This window comes from Paramormyrops kingsleyae, chromosome 6 (genome assembly GCF_048594095.1).
Source record: "Paramormyrops kingsleyae isolate MSU_618 chromosome 6, PKINGS_0.4, whole genome shotgun sequence".
Classification (NCBI taxonomy): Eukaryota; Metazoa; Chordata; class Actinopteri; order Osteoglossiformes; family Mormyridae; genus Paramormyrops; species Paramormyrops kingsleyae.
The window spans coordinates 15156132-15176929 of NC_132802.1; the positions used below are offsets into that span (position 1 = coordinate 15156132).

The window sequence follows — 20798 nt, forward strand, 5'->3', positions numbered from 1 at the left end:
ACCTGACATTTGCTATTTTATAGCATAGTTAATCCTTCTTTCCTCTTTGTAAGTACATTTTACAAATATTTCTTAGTATTTCTTTGGATTTGAAACTAGGGGAATGCAGCTGGTCTGGAGCAGATTTTAAGTAGTTTAACTTTTACAAAATGAACTGTACCTTTAAAAACTGTTGCTGTGCAGGTTGGCATGACAACAGTCGTGATACGTTGGCATAGTTTATGAGACGTATTTACGTCATCGCTTTTTACGTCTTTTTTAAATTATAAAACACCCAGAGTATTAATTATCAGCCTTTAAAGTTATATAGATATTTGTTACATTGTGTGTTAATAACACAACGTACAATAAGTAAAAAAAATTGAAGTAATACAAAAACTACCCTTTGACCTTTTTTTTGTTACGTAGCGTTTTACCCGTAAAGATGTCTGCGAATCAGTAGCTGTATAAGTAACTAGTTTTTGTTTCTTTAGTTTGTTTTTTATTTTTGTTTTTGAGCTACTCGAATATTAAATGGCTATTGAACATTTGCCATGAAACTCCGAACTCATCATGACAGGTACTCGAACTGTGTTTATTTCATTATAGCTTTGGATGAACTATATTTATAAACGCCACATACCAGCCGGGTGTCATTTTTTACAAACATCACTACTAGTTTGATACAAGTCATGCGTCGTAAATCTAATATAACTAGTCGCTATGCAAAAAATGGTCCAACAATTGATGCGATCACGGCAGTATGTCGTTAACGAACTATTTAACGTTAGCTAGATCCAGTCCAAAAGGGCGGCTTAATAATGTGATTTATGCGGTTTTAAGTCTGACATTTAGTACTCCGTAACCGGTGAAGCAATGGATCCGCTCCTCTTGCAGTGACTGTTTATCGAAACGTTATAAGTACTAGCGTCGTAGTGATTCCTGTGGCAAGGGGGGAAACAACAGGTGCTAAAACAGAAACGACTAATTAGTCTTCAAAACATGAATCTGGTTTTTCCTTGATGCTGCATATTTGAGTTATATATTAAGTGCAACCCCTGGTAAGTCTATGGAAACCATATAACTAAGAGGAAATGTATAGTGGCACTGTTTTATAATTCATTTCTTGGCGTGTTTTAGGAGTTATTCTGCAGAGTACAGAATATTGCTGAAACCAAAAGAATCACCATCTGTAATGCAGACCAACCCAAACCAGCTTCACCCTCAAGCAGGCACTAGCTTATCCCTAACCTTGCAACCTGAGCTGCTTACAAGGACGCCTGCAGTGGGGGCCGCCGGAGAGGAGGTCCGGGTATCCATATGCAGCTCCTCCGGGGAGGCTAGTGGTCGGCCAGCATCCAGGAGGCAAAGAGCTGGAACACATGGCCACACCCATTCTCACGAGCACCCCCATTCCCACAGCGAGCCCGAGTCAGACCCAGGAGACGCCGATTTGGAGGCTGGAGAGCCGAGCATGTCCTTCTCTGAACTGCGTTACCTCTTTCGATGGCTCCAGAAAAGTCTTCCTTTTATTGTAATCCTTTGTGCCAAACTAATTACCCAGCATGCCCTAGGTGGGTTATCCTGCCAGCTCCCTGCTGTCAGTTCTGGACTGTTCATAGTATTCAGTGTTTTTATTAAGACATCTTGCAGCTGGTTATTTCCATTGTTAAACTGGCAACTTAATAACAGAAAATCCAATCCTGGTTAACCTTGGGATACCAAGTTTCACCACAGAAGACTTTATTGAAGAGATTAACAAAAAAACACCACAACCAACTGACTCCTTGGACCAATGTTTCTCAAATCAGTCCTCGGGGACCTCCAGACAGTTCAGGTTTTTGTTCTCTCCAAATTCCCTGAGAGTTGGGAGGGAGCAAAAACATGGACCGCTGGGGATCTCCCGGGACTCGTTTGAGAAACACTGCCTTGGACCACTAAGGCTCCCCTGACCTAACTGTTCTGTGTTAGACTGGCCTCAAGCAGGACAGCTATACTGTCAGTTTGCTTGTTTAATTATCAAAATGTGAATATTTGTGTAGGATTACACTTCATCTGGTGTTACAGGTATTAATTGCTTGTTGTTTAAACATGGAGGACTATGGCATTGTATTCATATTTATATAATTGATATAAATTCTATATATCACATGTAAGCAAATGCATATTAAAAATGTATGGAAGCATAAAGCAGGCCTGTTTTTTTCATTATGAATTTACAGTTTTATATGTATGTGACATTTGAGTTGTATGGTTTCTTGTAGGTTTAGCAGTTGGAGCTGGCCTGTTTACAACCTTCCTTTATGCAAACAAAAGCATCCAAAAGGAGGTCTTCATGCAGGTAGGTTATTGTAAGCATCATCCAACATGTTCTGAAGCTTCCCAGGAAACCCAACGCATCGACTGGTCTCATTTCAGGGCCGGCGCTCCAAGCTTCACTGCCTGTGGCTTCTGCTGTTCATGATGTCCTCCACACTCCTCCTCTACTACACGTTCCACACCGAGGCTCTTTATTACAGGTAAGAGTAATCAGAGACTCTACAGTAGGGGTCCCTGAATGTAGACCTAGCAGGTTTTCATTACTGGTTAGCGCCTCACCAGTGTACCCTTCTCATTTATCCGTTACCAGACAGCCATTGTACCAGCCTATGCACTGGGCAGCCAGGAGCAGATTTGGGCACCCTGTCATTGTTGGTAGAACAGAACAGACAGCTCAGTCACTTCTCCTGTACAACTTCTCCTGTCCTCTGTCATTACAGCCTAATCTTGGTGAATCCTACTGTTGAGTTCCTGGGCTTCTGGGAAATGTTGTGGACTGTGGGTGTGACCAACTTCATATTGAAGTTCATTTTTATGGGAGTGAAGTGCCTTATTCTTCTATTGCCTGTTCCTCTCGTGGCTTCCAAGTCGAAGGTAAGGCTGGTATCTCCGTCCAGCCAAAGCGTTTGGCATCCTGCTTGGTGGATCAGTATTAGGACTATAGTTGATGTTTCTCTTGCTTTGTTCTTCAGGGCCGATGGTACATGCTCTTAGAAGAAATTGGTCAGGTTTATCAGACGATAGCTCCAATGCCATTGTGGTTCCGCTATCTGGTCACCTACCAGGAGGCGGACGGCTCCCCTGCTCTGACACTTGGTATCCTTTTAGCTTTGGTCTACCTCATTCTGAAGGTAAGACTGGATGAAATCCCTTAATCATAAGCTTTTGGCAATAGTTGGAATCCTTTATAATGTTTTATAGTTCACGGAAGCCTAATTTCTGAAGTTTTTTTTATATTTCCCACTGTAGCCTAACAGCCCTGCAGGGTATGACTTGAACTATAGCTCTGACAGATTCTGTTTGTTCATCAGTAAAAGATCAGAATCAGACAGTTCTATGTGTGACAACCATGCTGCTTTCCCCACAGCTTCTGGGACTGTACGGACATTGGGGGTCTTTTCAGAAAACTATCCGGATATTTCTCAGCAGTCAGGTACCCAAAGTCATGGTTGAATACAAAATGGTCATCTTGCATAATTGGTTACATTTTGAAAACTGGAATTTAATTATGTGTTTGTATTGTGAATTGCGCACTCATGGATGGAGAAAAAACAATTTAAGAGAAGCCAGGGTCAGCACAGGGTCAGCCAAGCTTCACTTACCTGTTTATGTCTCAAAGGAGAGCCAGATGGGATATGTAAATACAAAAGGATTCCAATGTGCCTGTACTCATCCTTTAGCAAACGGAAAACAAAGCATCATTTATATGCATGACTAACTTGGGCTGTGCCTTCTTGGAAACTGAACATTTGTTTTTTGCAGAATAATGGACTTGCAGCCACCAAAAGCCAGTGCTTTGAAGCCGGAGACATCTGCCCCATCTGCAAGGCCGCTTTCAGGGAGCCCCAAGCCCTGCCGTGTCAGGTAAAGCCTGTGTCCGTGGGCGGGGGTCCAAGCATGGCCAATGAGTGGCATCTAAAAAAAAATATAAATTAAAGCTGCTCACCGGATCCCATATGGAATGTGAAATGTACACCCCTTCCTTTCTCCCGAAGCACATCTTCTGTGACGAGTGCATTGCATTGTGGCTCAACCGCGAGAGGACTTGTCCACTCTGCCGCACTGTGATAGCAGACAAAGTCCACAAGTGGCAGGATGGAGCCACATCTCCCCACCTGCAGGTTTACTGAGAAACCAAGGTGGGCCTTTTCTTCGGGGGGTGAATATGATAAGACATCAAACTTCATGTCAGACAAGTTGGCTTGCTTTACAGCTTTGCTGACTTTTAAATATAACGTCAACTGCAGTTTTCTTTGGTTAAACCTAGATTGTACCGCGCTGGTACCTGGTGTCCAGAACACAAATCATCACACCTCATCACAAGGGAGTGCTTCTGTATCTTCTACCACATTGCAATCAGTTCTGCTTGTAGGAGCCTGTTTACCCTGTTTCATGACCGTTCCTCAGAGTCATGTACACACTTCCTGGTGTTTTGAAGGGCCTTAAAGATACCAGGCCTCCATAAATCTGGTGAATCCTGGAGGAGAATCTACTTGTTATCTGTTAGAAGGTAGAACACGTGTTAATATTTTGCAGGATTAATATTACTCTTTAATAAATGCTTGACCACAATTAAGCTTGTTATATACATGGGGCGAGATGAATGATTTGTTCATTTTCTCTGATTTGTGTTTGAGCAATACTATGTGTTAGGTGCTACTTTTCAAGGGAATAAAAACAACTACCCCCCCCCTACCCAATTGCAGACACCTCAGTATTCAGATGTCATATGTTGTCGTTATGTCTTAGACTGTGATGCATTTTAAGAGTTTCTGCAGAACTGCAGTCTAATGCAATCACCCACATGTAACAGTCTCTTTAAATATTCATTTACTTCCATGGGATTTTGAATTTTTTTTGGTTTTGTTTTCAGAGCTTTAAGCAGATTTTCACAATTTAAGAAATATGAAACAGTTACATACTGGTATGTATAAAAATTTGAATCCACACATTCAGAAAACAGCTGTTTCTGAAGTGGTGCAGTTGTATTCTTTTAGGTAACGAATGAACCAAAGACTGGGGAATATATCCATATTGTTATAGTGATCCTTTCTGTTGAAGTGTTTCTCTCTTGTTTTGCATCATTTAATAAAATTCTGGGGTGTCTCTGGTGAGTGTGATTTTGTTACAGTAAGAGAGGCTTGAAAGTAGCGCACACATCTTCCTGCCAGGTAGTAATGAACAGACTTTAATGCCATTCATCTATTTACAGCCAGTGACTTTTAAAATCAAGGGCAAAGGGCAAAGGTCAAACCCCACATGAAATGCATTTGTACTACTGTCAAACTTGCTCCTAATCTGATGTTCAAAACATAAGAAAAAAAAAAACTCCACAGCATTTACAGATAATCACCCCCCCCCCCCCCCAAGGAGAACTTGTTTCAAAATTTTATGTTGACTCATCCAGACCAAGTGAGCAGTCCCTCTGTATATTACATAGCTCAATAAAGGTAGTTTGTGTGACTAAGCTATCGCATTTGAAGAACTCAAGTCATTTTCCTAAAATCAATGATTTAAAAACAACTAGCTACTGAATTTATAGACAGTAACATGATTCCATTAGATTACACAGGTGCTTGATAGAGAAATGGGAGCATACAAGGAGTGGTGTATAGTTTCAAAAGCAAACCCATGAAATATGCAACAGCTTTTCAGAACGAGACATTCTTTATGCATGAGGCAAGATGCACTAGGGGATCTTTACTACCGAATAATAAGAAAAAGAGGTAAAAAAACACACACATACACACACCTAGACTTCATAAAAATAATTGATGTCAATAGTTACTTATCCAGCACTAAAATAAAAGGCAAAGTATTCTATGGAACCTTAATAACCAAACGCACATGTTTCTCCAGAGGAGACTTGTTTTGGTCATTATTATGCAGCTGGCGTTTGGAGGCAACGCAGGTCCCTGGTTTTTGGGTTGTTGTTCCAGCTCCAGATCACAAATGACCTCTCCTGTTATAAGCACAAAGAGGCATATACAGACAGAGCTGGGTAATCCAGGTCCAGAGAGTAAAAATCCAGACCAGACTTTTCAACCAACCGGCTGAGTACTCTGTGACTCTTTATGCTCAACTGGTTGGTTGAAACAAAATCTTGGTCTGGATTTTAACTCTCTGGACCTGAATTACCCAACTATGTATACAGAATGTTAAGATTTACAACTACATGAGGACAATGGATGGTTTTTCCAGAAAATAAAGATCATGTACATCTTTGAAGTTCAAAGAGGAAAAAAAAAAATCAGCAGCTGTTTAAAAAGGCTGCCGCATTATTCGCCAAGTGTCAGAAATCTCTGTTCATAGCGGAGGAATCCATGTCCTCCCTCCCAATGATCCCATAGGTTTAATTACATTTATTTCTTAAAAAAAATAAAAATAAAAAATAAGGCAAGCCCAGCAATTACTTCTTACTGACAAACATAGAATGAAACCACAGCTTTTAACACCAAGTTAAGTTCGACACTGTATAAGAAAGGCCATCATAAAGCACTTGGGGGAAAAGGTTTACAGATGCTTCCAGTAAACAAAGCGAGAATTTCTCCCTCCTGAACATGGAACTCCACCGACCGCCAGTGCACAAGCTCTATATATATTTATAGGTATTTTGAAAAGGCACAGACTTACCATTTTTTGCATCAACAGTTGAAACCACTTCACACTTCTATCAACTGAAGGGAATTTGGAACGGGAACTCAAAGTACAAATCCACACACACACACACACACACACACACACACACACATACAAGATCGTGAGCTCTGGCTATTTCTGATACCTGCAAACGACAGATCCGTGAATGTTTTGGTCTTCATACAAGTCCTTTGTCCTTTCTCCTAGCTACACAATCCTGCTTTTTGTTAAGTCTGTACCCACCCTCTGAAATACTTAGGTACCAAACAGGCCCTACTACTGTACAAGATAGGGGGAGGGTAACTGGCTTCAGCTAAATAGTATAGCTTGAATATATTAAGCAATGAAATTATCCCTAACTTATTATAAAACAGTAAACTAATATGGGGAAGGAAAAAAATATATGTATAAAACCACTTTAGTGGAGAAAGTCAAATCCAAACAAATAAATATGACATTTGCATAGTGTCTTTGATGCAGAACGCAGGAAAATCTGAATGGCACTTGAATAAATTATACACATTGTTAAAAAGAATCACAGTAAAGTAACAACAAAAAAAGATGTTTAACAGCTTTGAACTGAGGAAAAGTTCTGAGTGATACTAAAGGGCACCACTCTGCCACCTGCTGGTCAGCAAATGAGAAACCTTGGCTAGAAAAACCTCATGTTTTGAAACCTCATCTCAGCATTTATTCAAGAACAAAGGAGGCAGCAGTGGCAGGCTTTCAAGATCACAACGTGCTTCTGCATACTGGAGTCCACAGTTCTGATACTCTCATCAAACCATCACAGAATGAGAATCGAGTGGAAACTGCAGCACCAGGAGCAGAGCAGCCTTTTCTTCATGCCTTCTGACCCGACTGTGTCATTTTCAACAAAGAGCCTCCTTGCGCTGGACAAATGTCAGCCAATCTGCTTTTCAAAGACCAGATTCCAAGATGGAAGCTCCTAACCGGTAGAGACTCCGCTCATCTGACAACCTCACACCTGCTTCCCAAGAAGGTCAGGCCACTTGTGAGCATTCACACAGCTCATAGAGTCATCTAGTGTCTCCTACTGCAGACACCAAGTGCCTGAGAAGCCCAAGCCTATTGTGAACAAAACCAACACCTCTCCATGATCGGGAAGCCGGGGACAAACCCACTATCCATAAAACGGGGGGGACAGGGAGGGCGATGTAGAAGCAGCTAAACAATGAGGTACTAACGGATACTTCTCAATGTACGTCAACTGTAACTCACATGCTGTCCTAAAACCATAAGATCCATGCCTATGACCTTCTGGACATTCACTGGAGCTCTACATCACAGCTAGAACACTTCTCCGAGAAATCTGATAGGGCTGATTATGTTATACAGCATAGGTATGTCATTTTTATTTTTTACTTGTAGGAATTCCGATGCATGAATGCTAACAGGGATTTAAAAAAAAACTTCAAGGGAAGCATCCACGTGCAATAGAGAAGAGACCAAATATCGAATAAAAATCATAGTGTTTATTCAACATCAACACAACATGGAGCCCTGACACCTCCATCGCGGTCACAGCAACCACGGCAACATCAGGAGCCGCTCACGAAAGATATCGCTCTGCCAACTTGGATGCCAACAAGCAGCCGGGACACACCATCCCGCCATGTGGGTCCCACCCCGAGGTCCGGTTCTGAATAAGTCTGCCGATTATGGACGAGAAAGTTATGGCTTTACTCCTCTGGCTCAGTTTAGAAAACAGATAAAGCCTCAGTGACAGTGAAGTGTTTAAGACATCCTGTAATGGACATGGAGGTCACAACATGGTTTAGTAAAGCATCAGTCATTTCTCAGGTGCACATTATAAAATAATAACCATAAAAATACTTCACCTACTTGGGATGGACAGGTTAATACTATATGTAAGGCAGCGATTAAGGATTGGCCTCACATCAAACCGTGATATTAATCACAGAAAGGAAAGCGAAAGACAGAAGCTGTAATTTCAGCAGAGAAAATGACCTTGGAAGATCAGCCTATTAGTATTATTATTATTATTCTTTTTTTAAAACAGTAAACTTGTTCATGGGTTTATTCAAGTTCTTAACCTGTACGTGGATTCTGGCACTCGAAAGAGAGAAAGGAGAGAGAGAGAGACAGACAGACAGAGTGAGAGAAAGAGCAAGGGAAAGCGCCAAACTGTGTGGGTCTGCTTGTCAGTCATATTCAAAAGGCCTTAGAATCCATGATGTCATCAACATTTCCTCACACGATTCAGAATGGCTGCACAAGCCTATAACATCCTCACAGCCATCTGCTACATTTGGTACTGGACATGTGGTAGAGCGCCGTTTCACCGTGCCATTCAGTCAGCGAGTCATGTTTGACAAAATGCACCCTCGTACTGGAAACCTGACAAGCAACAAAGAGTGGTGGAAAAAACCTAGGCCGCAAGGATCTCATTGGGCCAATCACACTCAAACCCACATCATTTAAATGGAAAGATATTAAAACTAATTTGTTCTTTTTTTATTGTAGTGTTTATATACTGATCTAGTATTTTATAGGATGTTACCGGCAGCTTGCTGCAAACCCATCAGATGCATCACATATTTGCATTGCAGGACCCCAACTGATCCTTAAATTATAATACATTTGTTCAATGATTCGTCCTTTCATTCTCAAAAAGAAACAGAAATAGACAGGAAAGCGACACAGCATCTAAAGTAATACTGTAGAACTCCAACATTCCATGGGTGTTCACACGTGACGACTTTCCTCCCTTGTTCATTTCATTTTTCTGATGAGACAGAATCATGTAAAAAAAACAAAATTATAAAATAAAAATGAGTATAATCAGAGTAAGGCCCAGCTCGAATCTGTCAAGCCAACCCAGGGGAAGATGAAAAAAGCCAGTCTCCGCGAGGAGGCGGAGTCACACTCGCCATGGCAACAGGGGGCAAATGCATGATCAGGCTGGTGGTGAGAAGATGTGTCCGTTTCATTTTCTCATGTCCGTTTAAAAAGAAAAAAGGAAAGGGGGAGGGGTCAAGCTGAGCGTCAAAGATTCATCCTCAGGTGCTCAGGCCTCTTGGAGATCATGGGGTAGGCCTGCTTCTTGAAAGGCCCTGGGTTGGTGCCAGCTGGCTGCCGGATAGGCAGGGGGGCCGAGGCCTCCGCACTGGCCGTCACGTCCATCTGCTCCACTGTGGACACCTCCATGGCCAGCTCTGTGGGGGACTGGAGGGATGGGGCCACGGGCAGCGGTGGGCCCCGGGGCCAGCAGTCTGCACCAGCAAACTTCACAGGGCTGAGAGTGGGGGGTGGGTGGGAAGTGACATTAGAGGGAGGGGCCGCACAAATAACCTGGAGCCATTCCTGCCATAACCTGAAGTGTTCATTTCCAAAAAGGGGACTTTGCGAATTCTTGCGCTAAGAATCGCTCACCAATTTCAGGGTCTGAGTATCTTAAAACAGAAGTCATAATCAAAACCAGATTAACTGGAGCTTCTCATCTCAAAACCACTCAGCTAAAATAACCACGAGAAAGACCAACTAACTATATGTGGAACAGAAAACAGTCGAGGGAGCAGGGGTGGGGCAATACCTCACTGGTGTTCTTGGGCTTCCCAGAAACCGTCGAGGTGATCGAACTTTTGGCTCGAAAGAGAATTTCTCCTTGACATTCTCCAACACGGATGGAGCCACGTACGTAAAACCCTAGAGGAACAAGGGAGGAGGAGATCAGGGATGCAACCATGTGATAAAAAGCAGGAAAAGGTTGAATGAGGGGGATGAGAGACGGACCATACAGAAAAGCCACGGAAATCAAACACCATACCAGGAAGACTTGATTGGCACTCTCACTGAGCGTCGAATCGTCCGGACTATCCACTGGCGTCTGGCTCGTGAACTTGGAGTCAAACTGGCTCACGTCGTCGGCGGATTGCTGCGGGAATACGGCAGGAGGCGGTGAGCCACCCAGTGACCCTGGTGCTAATGTTTCGGAAAGGTGGCAATGGCGCCTACCAGGAAGGGTTTGAAAGGAGGCTCCACTTTGCGGGCGAGGAGCTCTTCCCAGTTGATGTGTCGGAAGAAAGGATGAGCCTGCGAAAGATGGGAAGGCCGGTGAGGGACAGCTCCCCAGAGACGAGGCCCCGTCCGGGGTCATGTGACGTACCTGCACTTCAGTGGCGTCTCCTGGTCCGGCCCCCAGGCGTGACGAGGCGTTCCTTTTGAGCAGCTGCATGACAAAGCCCAACGTTCAGACTAGGGCTGTGCGATATGGCATAAAATTCATATTGCAGTATAATTTGAACCATAGACGGTATACGGTATATATTGCGGTATATAATTTGATCTGTAAATTTCAATATAACTCTTTTTGAAAGGGTAACATATGTCCATAGCAAAGGCATTGCAGCAGGAAGTTGTACAATAAACTGTTAACACATTTCAAAGTAGTCATGAATGTAGAATATTTATTGTGCAAATCTGCAAATTATAGAAAAAATATGAAAACATTTCAAGTAACTTCCCTGGATTTATTTTATATTAAAAACACTGTAAACTGCAGGTAAGCAGAAAACAAGACTAAAAGCTACAAAACTAATACAATTAGACTAGTGTCATAACTCCATCTATATTAGAATGACCATCTCTCCCATAAAAGTCCTGCACGGGTTCGGGTACCCAATGGGTTACCCGCAAATTTTGATGAAGCGGGTGAAAAATATTCTACTGTGTCGGATACGGGTTCGGGTCGGACGCAGGAGAGCGCGGGTCTAAATTGCGGTTTTCAAAACATCATGTGCCAGCAAAAAATACCCTAGGGCTATATTTTAGTGACACACAAAAAATCCCTGCATGATGATGATAAAACGTAAAATCTATATCAGTTTATGCCTGTACGCGCATTCCCGGAAATCTCTCCCATTTACATTTTCAAAAACGCATGCGACCTCCTGCAGTTGTTCGAAATGGATGCTGAGGAGTTGAAACGAAAACTAGCAAGTGTAGAGCCAATACCTCCACTAAAATCAAGTCTGATCTGTGGGAGAATTTCTGAGTTATCTCACATAACAAAAACAACTCTTTTGACGTCTTGTCTTGGTGGAGAGAGCATGAGCGTTTGTTTCCCAATATTGCTCATATTGCGAGATCTACTCTTGCCACCCCAGCATCCAGCGCCGCAAGTGAGCGAGATTTCTCATGCGCCGGAAATGTCATCTGGGAGCGAAGGAGTCAGCTGAGGCCATCAACTGTGGACGATATCCTTTTTTTACACAGTAATATAAAGCACCGCACCAAACACTAGTCTATGCCTTCGCATAGGATTTCCAATCCCAACCCGTGCAGAACTGCTGCTAGGTGCATCAACAATCATATAAATAATTTTCTTATAAATCATATTAATAATGAATTATTTATTATTTGACGCGACTTGATTATGTCATTTTTGCAGGCGAAGAGTGGAAATTTCAGCGGTAGGGTGGAATAATCAAAATCTCTCCCGTTGGCCAAATTTATATCGTATACTGTTTATACCATTTATACCGCACAGTACTAGTTCAGACCCTCTAGTAATGGCCCAGATTGTGACCAGACATCTCTCCAGGGACCAAGCAGGCCACACCTTTTTGAGAAGGTCCCTGGCTTCTTGTGTGAGGTAGGGTGGAAGGTTCAGTTTGCACTTCAGAATTTTATCTATGGTTTTCTTCCGGTTCTCGCCAGTGAAGGGTGGCTGGGAGCAATGAGAGACAAGAACATCATTAGTAGCCAGAACACCAGAAGTGAATGCTAGACTGTATACCTATCATCTCATTCAAATGGATGATTCCAGAAGATTCTAGAAGATTCTGGAAGCTGAAAATGAAGCATGAAAGAAGAGGACTATGAAGAAATCCAGACTCACCGCGCCGGTCAGCATATCGTACATCAGAGCTCCCAGACTCCACCAGTCCACGGCGCGGTTGTGGCCACTTCTCATCAGGATCTCCGGGGCCCTGGAGCAAAGCATCACAAACACTCAAGACAGCATGCCTCAGAACTCTGATACCATCATCCCCAGCATGGGGTGGACCAAAACCACAAGCACACTGCAAGTACACAGGAAACAGGAAGTGACATACAGATCCACTCAACCTACATATATTCTATGGTACCACAGAACGTGTGAGTGACTGTGTCATCGTGGATCGATTCTTTACACAGGCCGAAATCGGTCAGCTTCACGTGACCTGTAATTAAAAACACGAAAAACTGAATTAACTGTTTGGGGGTATAGAGGAACTAAAAATAAAAGTTCTTTTTTTTTTTTTTAAACACAACAGTGCTTGGCGGATGATCCTGTTTTGAGGACAGGACCCCCAGCGTGTCTGGCTAAATTTCATACTAATTACACATTCAGCTGTGTGTGAGAAACTACATTTAACAATAGTCACAGCCCCTACCGCATTTTGTGTGACTACGCCCCTCAACATCTTTAATTACCATGGTTGTTAAGCATGATGTTCTCCGGTTTGAGGTCCCTGTAGATGATCCCTTTTTGATGCAAGTGTCCCAGAGCCATGGAGATCTCTGCTAGATAAAAGCTGAAAGGAAAAGCGAATCAACCCCGGCCACTTGTGACAAGATGGCTGTTACCATGCATATCAGCTGCTAGCCCTACCCAGAGCACCCTCAAACTGACTAGGCAAATCACCAACACGATGACAGTGTGTATTCAAATGCATTACAAACACATTAGGAATCCCAAAGCTATTATAAAAGAGTCTAATAATGTTTAAATCTACACAAATATTTGACTTGTCAACACCCTGGCATTATCTGAGCACCTGATTCAGGATTCTCTGTTCAGAGTCTGTTGTGATAAAAGCATTGCTCTCACTGCTTGAGTGTTTACACCCATCATGGCCAAGGGCCAGAGATCATTGGTGTCCCGGGTGTTTCTCGGCACGATAAGTGAACAATGTGCTACGTAGCTACATACCAGGCCGTGTCCTCCATGAAAATCCCTTCTCTCTCTAGTTGCATAAATAGCTCTCCCCCTGTAAGTGGTGACATGGAGTCTTAGCACCCAGAAGAGTAAGACGAGCTTGAACACCAGGGACAGACACTTTAAAAAAAATGCACTAAACCCCTTAATGCAGCACCACCTTCATTGGCAGGTTCAAAGTGCACAATAACTTCTCAACCAACAGGGCCCAATGTGTGAGTATCAATACTGGGTTTAGGCTGTTAACTGGAAATGCTCACTAGGATTTACCAGGATTGTACCAGTTTTTTTAAAACAAGGTAAAGCTTGGCCTGAGTTCCAAGACGTAAGCTGGACCACAGGATTCTCTGGAACGACTGGGTGTTTAGGTGTAAGACTTCAAAAAGTTCACCTTAAGAAATTCATTTGTGACTGGTCAGCATTTACTTAGCCTTGGAGTGAGCTAATATTCTAATTGTTTAGGCTGAGCCAAACAAAGAGACAGGGGTAAGTAAAGGAAAGGCTTGATAAAGTTCCTACACTATATGGACAAAAGTATCGGGACACTTGGCCATTACACCTAGAGGAAGTTTTATGACACTCCATGTTAAATCCATAGGCATGAGTATGGACTTGGTCCCCCTTGGTCCATTCTTCCATGAAGGCTTTCCACAAGATGCTGGAGTGTGTCTATGGGATTTTTTTTGCCCATTCATCCAGAAGAGCATTTATGAGGTCAGGCACTGTTGTCAGTCATGAAGGCCTGGCTCACAGTCTCCCTTTTAGTCTAGGTTTTGTGCAGATCAGTCAAGTTCTTCCAAACCATGTCTATATGGGCCTTGCTTTCTGTATTGGGGCACAGTCATGCTGGAGCAGAAAAGGGCCTTCCCCAAACTGTTCCCACAAAGTTGGAAGCATAGAATTGTGTGGAACTTTACACCACTCCACGTGACACTTGGCATTGCGCTTGGTAGTGTGAGGCTTGCATGCAGCTGCTCAGCCATGGAAGCCCATTGCATGAAGCTCCCAGCACACAATTTTTGTAGTGGGGTTAATGCCAGAGGAAATTTGGAACTCTGCAGTTACTGAGTCAGAGCGCTGATGACTTTTACACACTCACACAAGCACCTCAGCACTTGGCGACCCTGCTCTGTTACTTTATGTGGTCGGCCACTTTATGGCTCAGTTTCTGTTGCTCCTAGCTAGGTGCTTGATTTTATATACCTGTGGTAATGATTGTGAATGAAACACCTGAATGATTAACAGATATGTCCCAATACCTTTATCCATAGAGTGTATGTGAACCTGCAGAATGGTTTAATGCTTTAAGTCATCTTGTGTTGCTGGTTAACATCCTGAGGCTCATTTAGCAGCACAGATTTTCATGCCAATCTTATGACGCTGAACCACGTGACCAGGGTCAGACACAGCTCTGCTCACCGCTGAGGTACTCCAGGATGAGGTACAGCTTGCCCCCGGTCTGGAAGGCGTAAATGAGATCGACGATGAATGGATGCTTGACCTCCTCCAAGATGTTGCGCTCGGCTTTGGTGTGTGCCGTGTCCTTCGCGTTGCGGACGATCATTGCCTGCGCCATGAACACACACAGTTAAAACTCTGCACGAGCCGCTCTCTCCAACACAACCAGGACCGGGTCCCAAGTTTCAAAAATATTCATCTCTCGAGCTCTTATATCACTGGGAGCTTATAAAAATCGCATCTGATTGGAAATTAAAATCACATTTTTAAAAGAGTGAATAAAAGAAGTTTTGGTTTAGCATTCCAAGAATACAGAAAGTCTCAGACAGTATGATGGAGCCAAATTTAGTTTGAATTTGCTTTTGGTTTAGACTCTTACTTTGCTTTAGATTTGCTGGCCTTTAGCCTGGAACTTTTATTTTGATATAGCCTTAGGTCACCTGGCTGGTCAAAGATGGCATCTTCCACATGGTTCCTGGTCTCAGGTAGACAATGGAAGATGCCGTAGCTGAATAGTTTTTTTACCGCTTTAAACCTAAACTTTGAACTAAAACTTAAATAGAATTTAGGATACTTTGATTTCACCCCCTTTTGGTAAAACTTGAAATTTATGCTTTGGATCATCTCTCTCCACAATTTGGATTTACTCCACTGTGTACCACCTGCTTGAAACCTACCTCTCTCCCTCCCTGCCTGCCTGCTTGTTACCTGCCTGCTACCTATCTCCCTACCCGCCTGCCTTTTCTACCACCAACGAACACAGGTATGAGCAACAGCTGGACACTTTTTAAAATGAGCTCGTAATAACTATACAGGATCTACACTTTCGATTTGATTTGACCCTCACACAATAGTAAAAAACCATTCTTTAAGTGCTTAAAACTTGGAAACTTGAACTTGAAACGGGATTTGTTTGTTTGAATGGGCTGTGGACTTGTTTGGACTGTGCAAATTGCCTGCACCATTTTGGATTTGTTGGATTTTGGAACAAAGCTTTGAGCGTAAAACTAAACTAACAATGGCACACAGTGTCCTCAGAAGCAAAATGCAAAGAGCAAAATATAGGGCTGAGTGATATGCCCTACAAATTATATCACAATATTTTCAGAGATTTTCACAATATCAATAATTATCACAATATTCTAAAATTCATATGCAGAAAACAATTAATTGTGATGGGTGGTTTTGAGTTTTTCTAATTATAATCATCAAAGGCTATATCACAGTATTCATGGTATTCAAATTGATGATGATATAAATGTTCCTAATCATAACACAATATTTTACAGATATATCACCTAGCCCTTTTAAAATGTGTGATATGTGACACACTCTGCCACACTGGCAAATAAAACATGTCCAATATAGAAAGCAAGCAAATCACAACATATAAAGTAAACCAAGTGATTCGGGGAGAAAAAAATTGGATTCTGGCAAGTCTTGAGCGTTTTGCTCGCATTCCTTTATAACCAAGTCAAATCTCTATCATCACTTCTAAACAGCCTAAACAAGCTGAGGGCTCTGCACTGTAAATACACAGCATATAGACAGATCTGTTTTCAGCTTCAACTTATCAAAGGGGAACTTTGGTGGTGAGAACGAGATGACATAAGCCGTCACATAAAACAGACTGATGTTCCGAAAAAGTCTTCTGAGCTGGTCGAGTCTCTGCACGTTAACTACAGGTCCTCATAATACATCCAGTCTCCTTTAATTATACTGAGCAGGAATGCAACTGTGCATAAAGTCCCACACAAAAGACTATGGATTAGACCACCTATGTTTTTTAAAACATCCCACGAGGAAGCCTATGAATTTAACCACCTATGTTTTTAAACATCCTAAAGGGAATCCTATGGAAAAGACCACCTACATTTTTCAACATCCTAAAGGGGATCCTATGGAATAGACCACCTACATTTTTCAACATCCTAAAGGGGATCCTATGGAATAGACCATCTACATTTTTCAACATCCTAAAGGGGATCCTATGGAATAGACCATCTGTGTTTTTAAACATCCTAAAGGGGATCCTATGGAATAGACCACCTATGTTCTAAACAATATATTATTTGTCCCCTCAAAATTCAAAAGTCCCACCCAACAATCATTTCAAACTCTACCTTTTTAAGGACTTTCATAGCAAATATTTTTCCTGACGTAGCTCCGGACACCTTTCTAACTTGGAACACCTGCAGAAGAAACGGAAAGCATTGAAGACATTTATAATTTCCTGTTCAATTCATATTTCATTTAAGCAATCATTGCGTTCGTACTATTTGAGATGTACATCTTAAGCTGTGATTTTAACTATTAACAAAACTCTGAAACTGACCTTAACTTGTTTGTGTCCATACACAGATTGTGATTATATTACCTTGCCATATCCACCTTTTCCCAAGACCCGAAGCAGTTCAAAACACTCTGGTCGAATCTGCTCTGTTCCTTTATTGACACTGTCTTCTGAGATTTCGAATTTTTCACAGCCATCCATGTTACTAAGAGAGAAACAAACACACAATCAGGCAGCACAGGTAACAAAGCAGGCGCTTTACATCGGGAATTACATCAAAATAAAACTTTAAAAAAGTCCAGCTCTCATCTGACACTCTAGGACAAAGAAAACCAAAGAAGCAATGAATAAATGGGCATGTGGCAATACACAGATAAGACAATATGACCACAAGAAATCCAACACAAGGGTCTCAAAGTGACAGTTAAATAAAAAGACCATTTCTTGATGCACTCGAGAAAGAATATCAGACTCACAATTCGAAACTGTTGCACTGATCCATGAACTCACTGTTCTGGGCCTGCAATAGAAGAAAAAAAACAATTAGACATTAATCCTGATGAAGTTGAGGATAAGTGTGGTCACCATGCCCAGGCACATGCATCAGATTGCTGTCAGACACGGATCAGACTCACACTAAAAACCAGTCAGTGATCTCCTATGTTACAGAAACTGTTTCGCACAAGCGCTGACCCCCACACCCGGCCACACCCACTTAGCATCATAGTAGCACTGTAACCAATAAGTAACAGTGTTTCGCTTGTGTTAAAATAGGATAGAAAATAATTTCAACAATTAAGCGGTAGAGGTACGTATGACGTACGGTCACCTTGAAGACACTGAAAAACTGCACCCAGGTGAAAAAAATCCAGTATTTACAGTGTCAATACAAGCTGATAAACTTAAGTGTAATTTTAAATCAAGGTTATCTACCATGTTAAAAATAACTCTGCTTATATTTAATGTATAAACTGAGGGGCGCCTTTATAACTTACGAAAGAAACACTAGCTTTCTGATCTTTAAGGTGAGCACTGCAGCCTAAATGATTATCCCAACTTACTCATTAAGCTATCAGAAACAAGCTTCAAAGCTGTCCATCATGAAAAAGCCATCTGCATTAAAATATGCCCCGCCCCCAAATAACTTTAAGTACATCACAATTTCATACAATTCCCAGTGAGTATTTCACAATCGATCAGGCTAATGTTTATCTAATCATAACACCGAGCGCTTGCTGTGACACTAAGTTAGAAAGCAAAACAGGGCAGAGGTGAGCTGTGTTTTGGCCAAAACATCACAGCATGGGAGTGTTGTTAAAGGAAGTTTAAAAACAACAAAAATATATTTTGAAACCCCAGTAAAAACATCAAGGCACACATTTACAATCAATTTTGAAACATTTGTATGATTTTATCTTTCTATAAACTGCCAGACTCCCCCAAAATTCTTGCAGTAAATGTTTAGTTCCTTCTCATAAGTTTCCATTGAACACGAGTAAGCAAAACAAAAATAAAGTATTCTGGGGGTGAATTCCCCCTACATCTATTTTAAGACATTTAATTAACCAGTTTCTTTCCTGCACAGTGTAACGTGAACAGTTAAGCTTTTTTACCTTTTCTCCAGATTTTTACAGCTTAAATAAGCCCTGGATTGCCAATTACCACCAATAAACTAGAGCTCCTTTCTTGTCTTTAATTTATCCAAGGAGATAACCTCATTTATATAAGGATTGTAGCACATTACCTCAATACAAGCCAAATATTGCCCAAAAAATGAAGATATGAAGTCGATAATGGCAAAAATATATATTATATATGTATGCACATCCACATATATACTTCCTTATATGTGTATTTAAAACTACTGAGTGTGGTCAGCTATCTATTTTTAGCAGCATTCAGTAGAAGATTGTGTTTACTTATGTGATGTGAATATTACCTAAACAGTCCTGTTTCTGTTTGCCTTCATATTATAAAGGAGCCAAACAACCAGTGTGTGCGCACACGAGGGGAGGCTGTGGCTGTGGTTGCGAAAAGCAGACATGGAGCCCACTGCAAGTTCCTCTCTGCACTTAGCCGGGCCTGTGAGCTCACTACGGTCACCAAACAGCAAAAGTATAACCGCAGAGCACACGTTCCCCGGTACTCCATCAGCAAACACACACGACCGCCAATGAGAGCCGAGAAGAGACGGGGAGACCCGAGGCGCTAAGCAGCTGCCGAACCGCTGTCACCACCGCAAACGTTTTGACAGTCTGCTAGGCACTAAAAGGTGGTTAAAGACTGCCTGGGCCTCGCAGTGGCAGACCTCTCTCTGCCGCTGTCACGAATCGGGCCTGTAGCTTTCTGCTGCAGTGACAATGTGCCGTGTCGCCCGCACCGCTGGGCCTGCCCTACCTGCACAAAGCTGCGCGAAAAATACAGCACCTACGGCCGGCTACTCACCCCATCTTCAATCTCGTCGTCAGAGACGTTCTCCTCTGGCTGGTCCAAGTCGATGTCGAACACGCCAGCCATGGCCTCGGTCCCTCTTTTTGCGTTCTCAGTCCGAAAGAATAGGTATCGCAAGGCGCCTCATGGAAACACACTCTCGGCCGCCATAACCGGCTACGGCATCGCGCATGCGTACACTACCGCCAAGTGTACGAAAAAAGTGGCGCAGGAGGCACGTCGTCCGCTCTGCGCATGCGTGCGATGTCACCTCGCCGCGAGGTGGACGCGAGCTCCCCGTGAGGTGCGCGTGCCGGGTTCGAGATTGTAATGGGCTCATCGGTAGAGTAATATTTGGAGTACGACAAATGACACCTTTCTTTCTGCTAAACAAAACATACATGTGGAATACTTACACACAAGCGGTGTGCTTCATTGGAAAAAAGCATAACACTTAATTTAATTATTATTCGAGAAAAGACATTTACATTAATTGTGCTATTGACTATTAACCGTCCTGATTTCAGGAATCCCCCAGTTTCACATAAGTGCTCACTTCTCTATAATTATTAGCTGCTATCGAGTATTACACACAGTGACAAAAAAGTTAGGCATTCAGACCGAGTGGTGGAAATGAAATGAATCTGTACATGGTGAAAGGTCATGTGACTGTATCACGATAATTATAATATAAGAACAAACGGACAACAGAGTTGGCATACTGCATACGATGTGGCACCCTCCTCCCCGGGCCTGGATACATGCGGCGATACGGTGCGGAAGGGAGTCGTACAGCCGTTGTATCCTCTCCTGCGGCAAGTCGCCCCACGGGTGTTGTAACTGGCCCTCGAGATACTGCGGATTGGCACTGCATGGGTCTCAGTTGACGTTCGAACTGATCCCACACATATTCGATTGGGGAAAGATCGGGGGACCTGGCTGGCCACGGGAGGACCTCATGACACAGAGAGTCCATATACACGCGTGCCATGT

At 42.5% G+C, this 20798-nt stretch overlaps 2 protein-coding genes across 5 annotated transcripts; one reads left to right on the top strand and one right to left on the bottom strand.

Annotated features, from left to right (window-relative positions):
- Positions 1-215: 215 nt before the first annotated feature.
- Positions 216-5124, top strand: rnft1 (ring finger protein, transmembrane 1). Of its 3 annotated transcripts, XM_023833027.2 has the most exons (10): positions 217-559; positions 1120-1553; positions 2244-2320; positions 2398-2498; positions 2739-2892; positions 2991-3149; positions 3386-3451; positions 3781-3882; positions 4014-4157; positions 4286-5124. In XM_023833027.2, the coding sequence occupies exons 1-9, from the start codon at positions 534-536 to the stop codon at positions 4146-4148; spliced, it is 1254 nt and encodes a 417-aa protein (XP_023688795.1). In that variant the 5' UTR covers positions 217-533; the 3' UTR covers positions 4149-4157; positions 4286-5124. The 3 variants fall into 3 exon arrangements, with proteins under 3 accessions (XP_023688796.1, XP_023688795.1, XP_023688793.1); XM_023833028.2 differs by having other exon boundaries at positions 216-559; positions 1402-1553; positions 4014-5124; XM_023833025.2 differs by having other exon boundaries at positions 4014-5124.
- A 3009-nt stretch (positions 5125-8133) lies between these two features.
- rps6kb1a (ribosomal protein S6 kinase b, polypeptide 1a) lies at positions 8134-20035 on the bottom strand. 2 transcript variants are annotated; one of them, XM_023833023.2, is made up of 15 exons: positions 19821-20035; positions 17852-17895; positions 17460-17580; positions 17206-17274; positions 15044-15191; positions 13619-13676; positions 13120-13220; positions 12776-12866; positions 12542-12632; positions 12263-12370; positions 10808-10870; positions 10657-10734; positions 10469-10576; positions 10235-10347; positions 8134-9937 (listed from the first exon to the last, which is right to left on the bottom strand). In XM_023833023.2, exons 1-15 carry the CDS (start codon positions 19890-19892, stop codon positions 9688-9690), a joined length of 1515 nt encoding a protein of 504 aa, XP_023688791.1. In that variant the 5' UTR covers positions 19893-20035; the 3' UTR covers positions 8134-9687. The 2 variants fall into 2 exon arrangements, with proteins under 2 accessions (XP_023688791.1, XP_023688792.1); XM_023833024.2 differs by lacking the exons at positions 17852-17895; positions 19821-20035 and having other exon boundaries at positions 17418-17547.
- Between the last annotated feature and the right edge of the window lie 763 nt (positions 20036-20798).

Excerpts from the sequence above, each read along its gene's own strand:
- rnft1 (XM_023833025.2), top strand. The coding sequence starts at position 534 with ATGAAACTCCGAACTCATCATGACAG. Across the intron at positions 560-1,119 it reads CTCCGAACTCATCATGACAG|GAGTTATTCTGCAGAGTACA; the intron begins GTACTCGAACTG and ends GGCGTGTTTTAG. Across the intron at positions 1,554-2,243 it reads AATTACCCAGCATGCCCTAG|GTTTAGCAGTTGGAGCTGGC; the intron begins GTGGGTTATCCT and ends GGTTTCTTGTAG.
- rps6kb1a (XM_023833023.2), bottom strand. The coding sequence starts at position 19,892 with ATGGCTGGCGTGTTCGACATCGACTTGGACCAGCCAGAGGAGAACGTC. Across the intron at positions 15,192-17,205 it reads CTATGAAAGTCCTTAAAAAG|GCAATGATCGTCCGCAACGC; the intron begins GTAGAGTTTGAA and ends TTCATGGCGCAG. Across the intron at positions 13,221-13,618 it reads TTCATGGAGGACACGGCCTG|CTTTTATCTAGCAGAGATCT; the intron begins GTATGTAGCTAC and ends TTTTCCTTTCAG.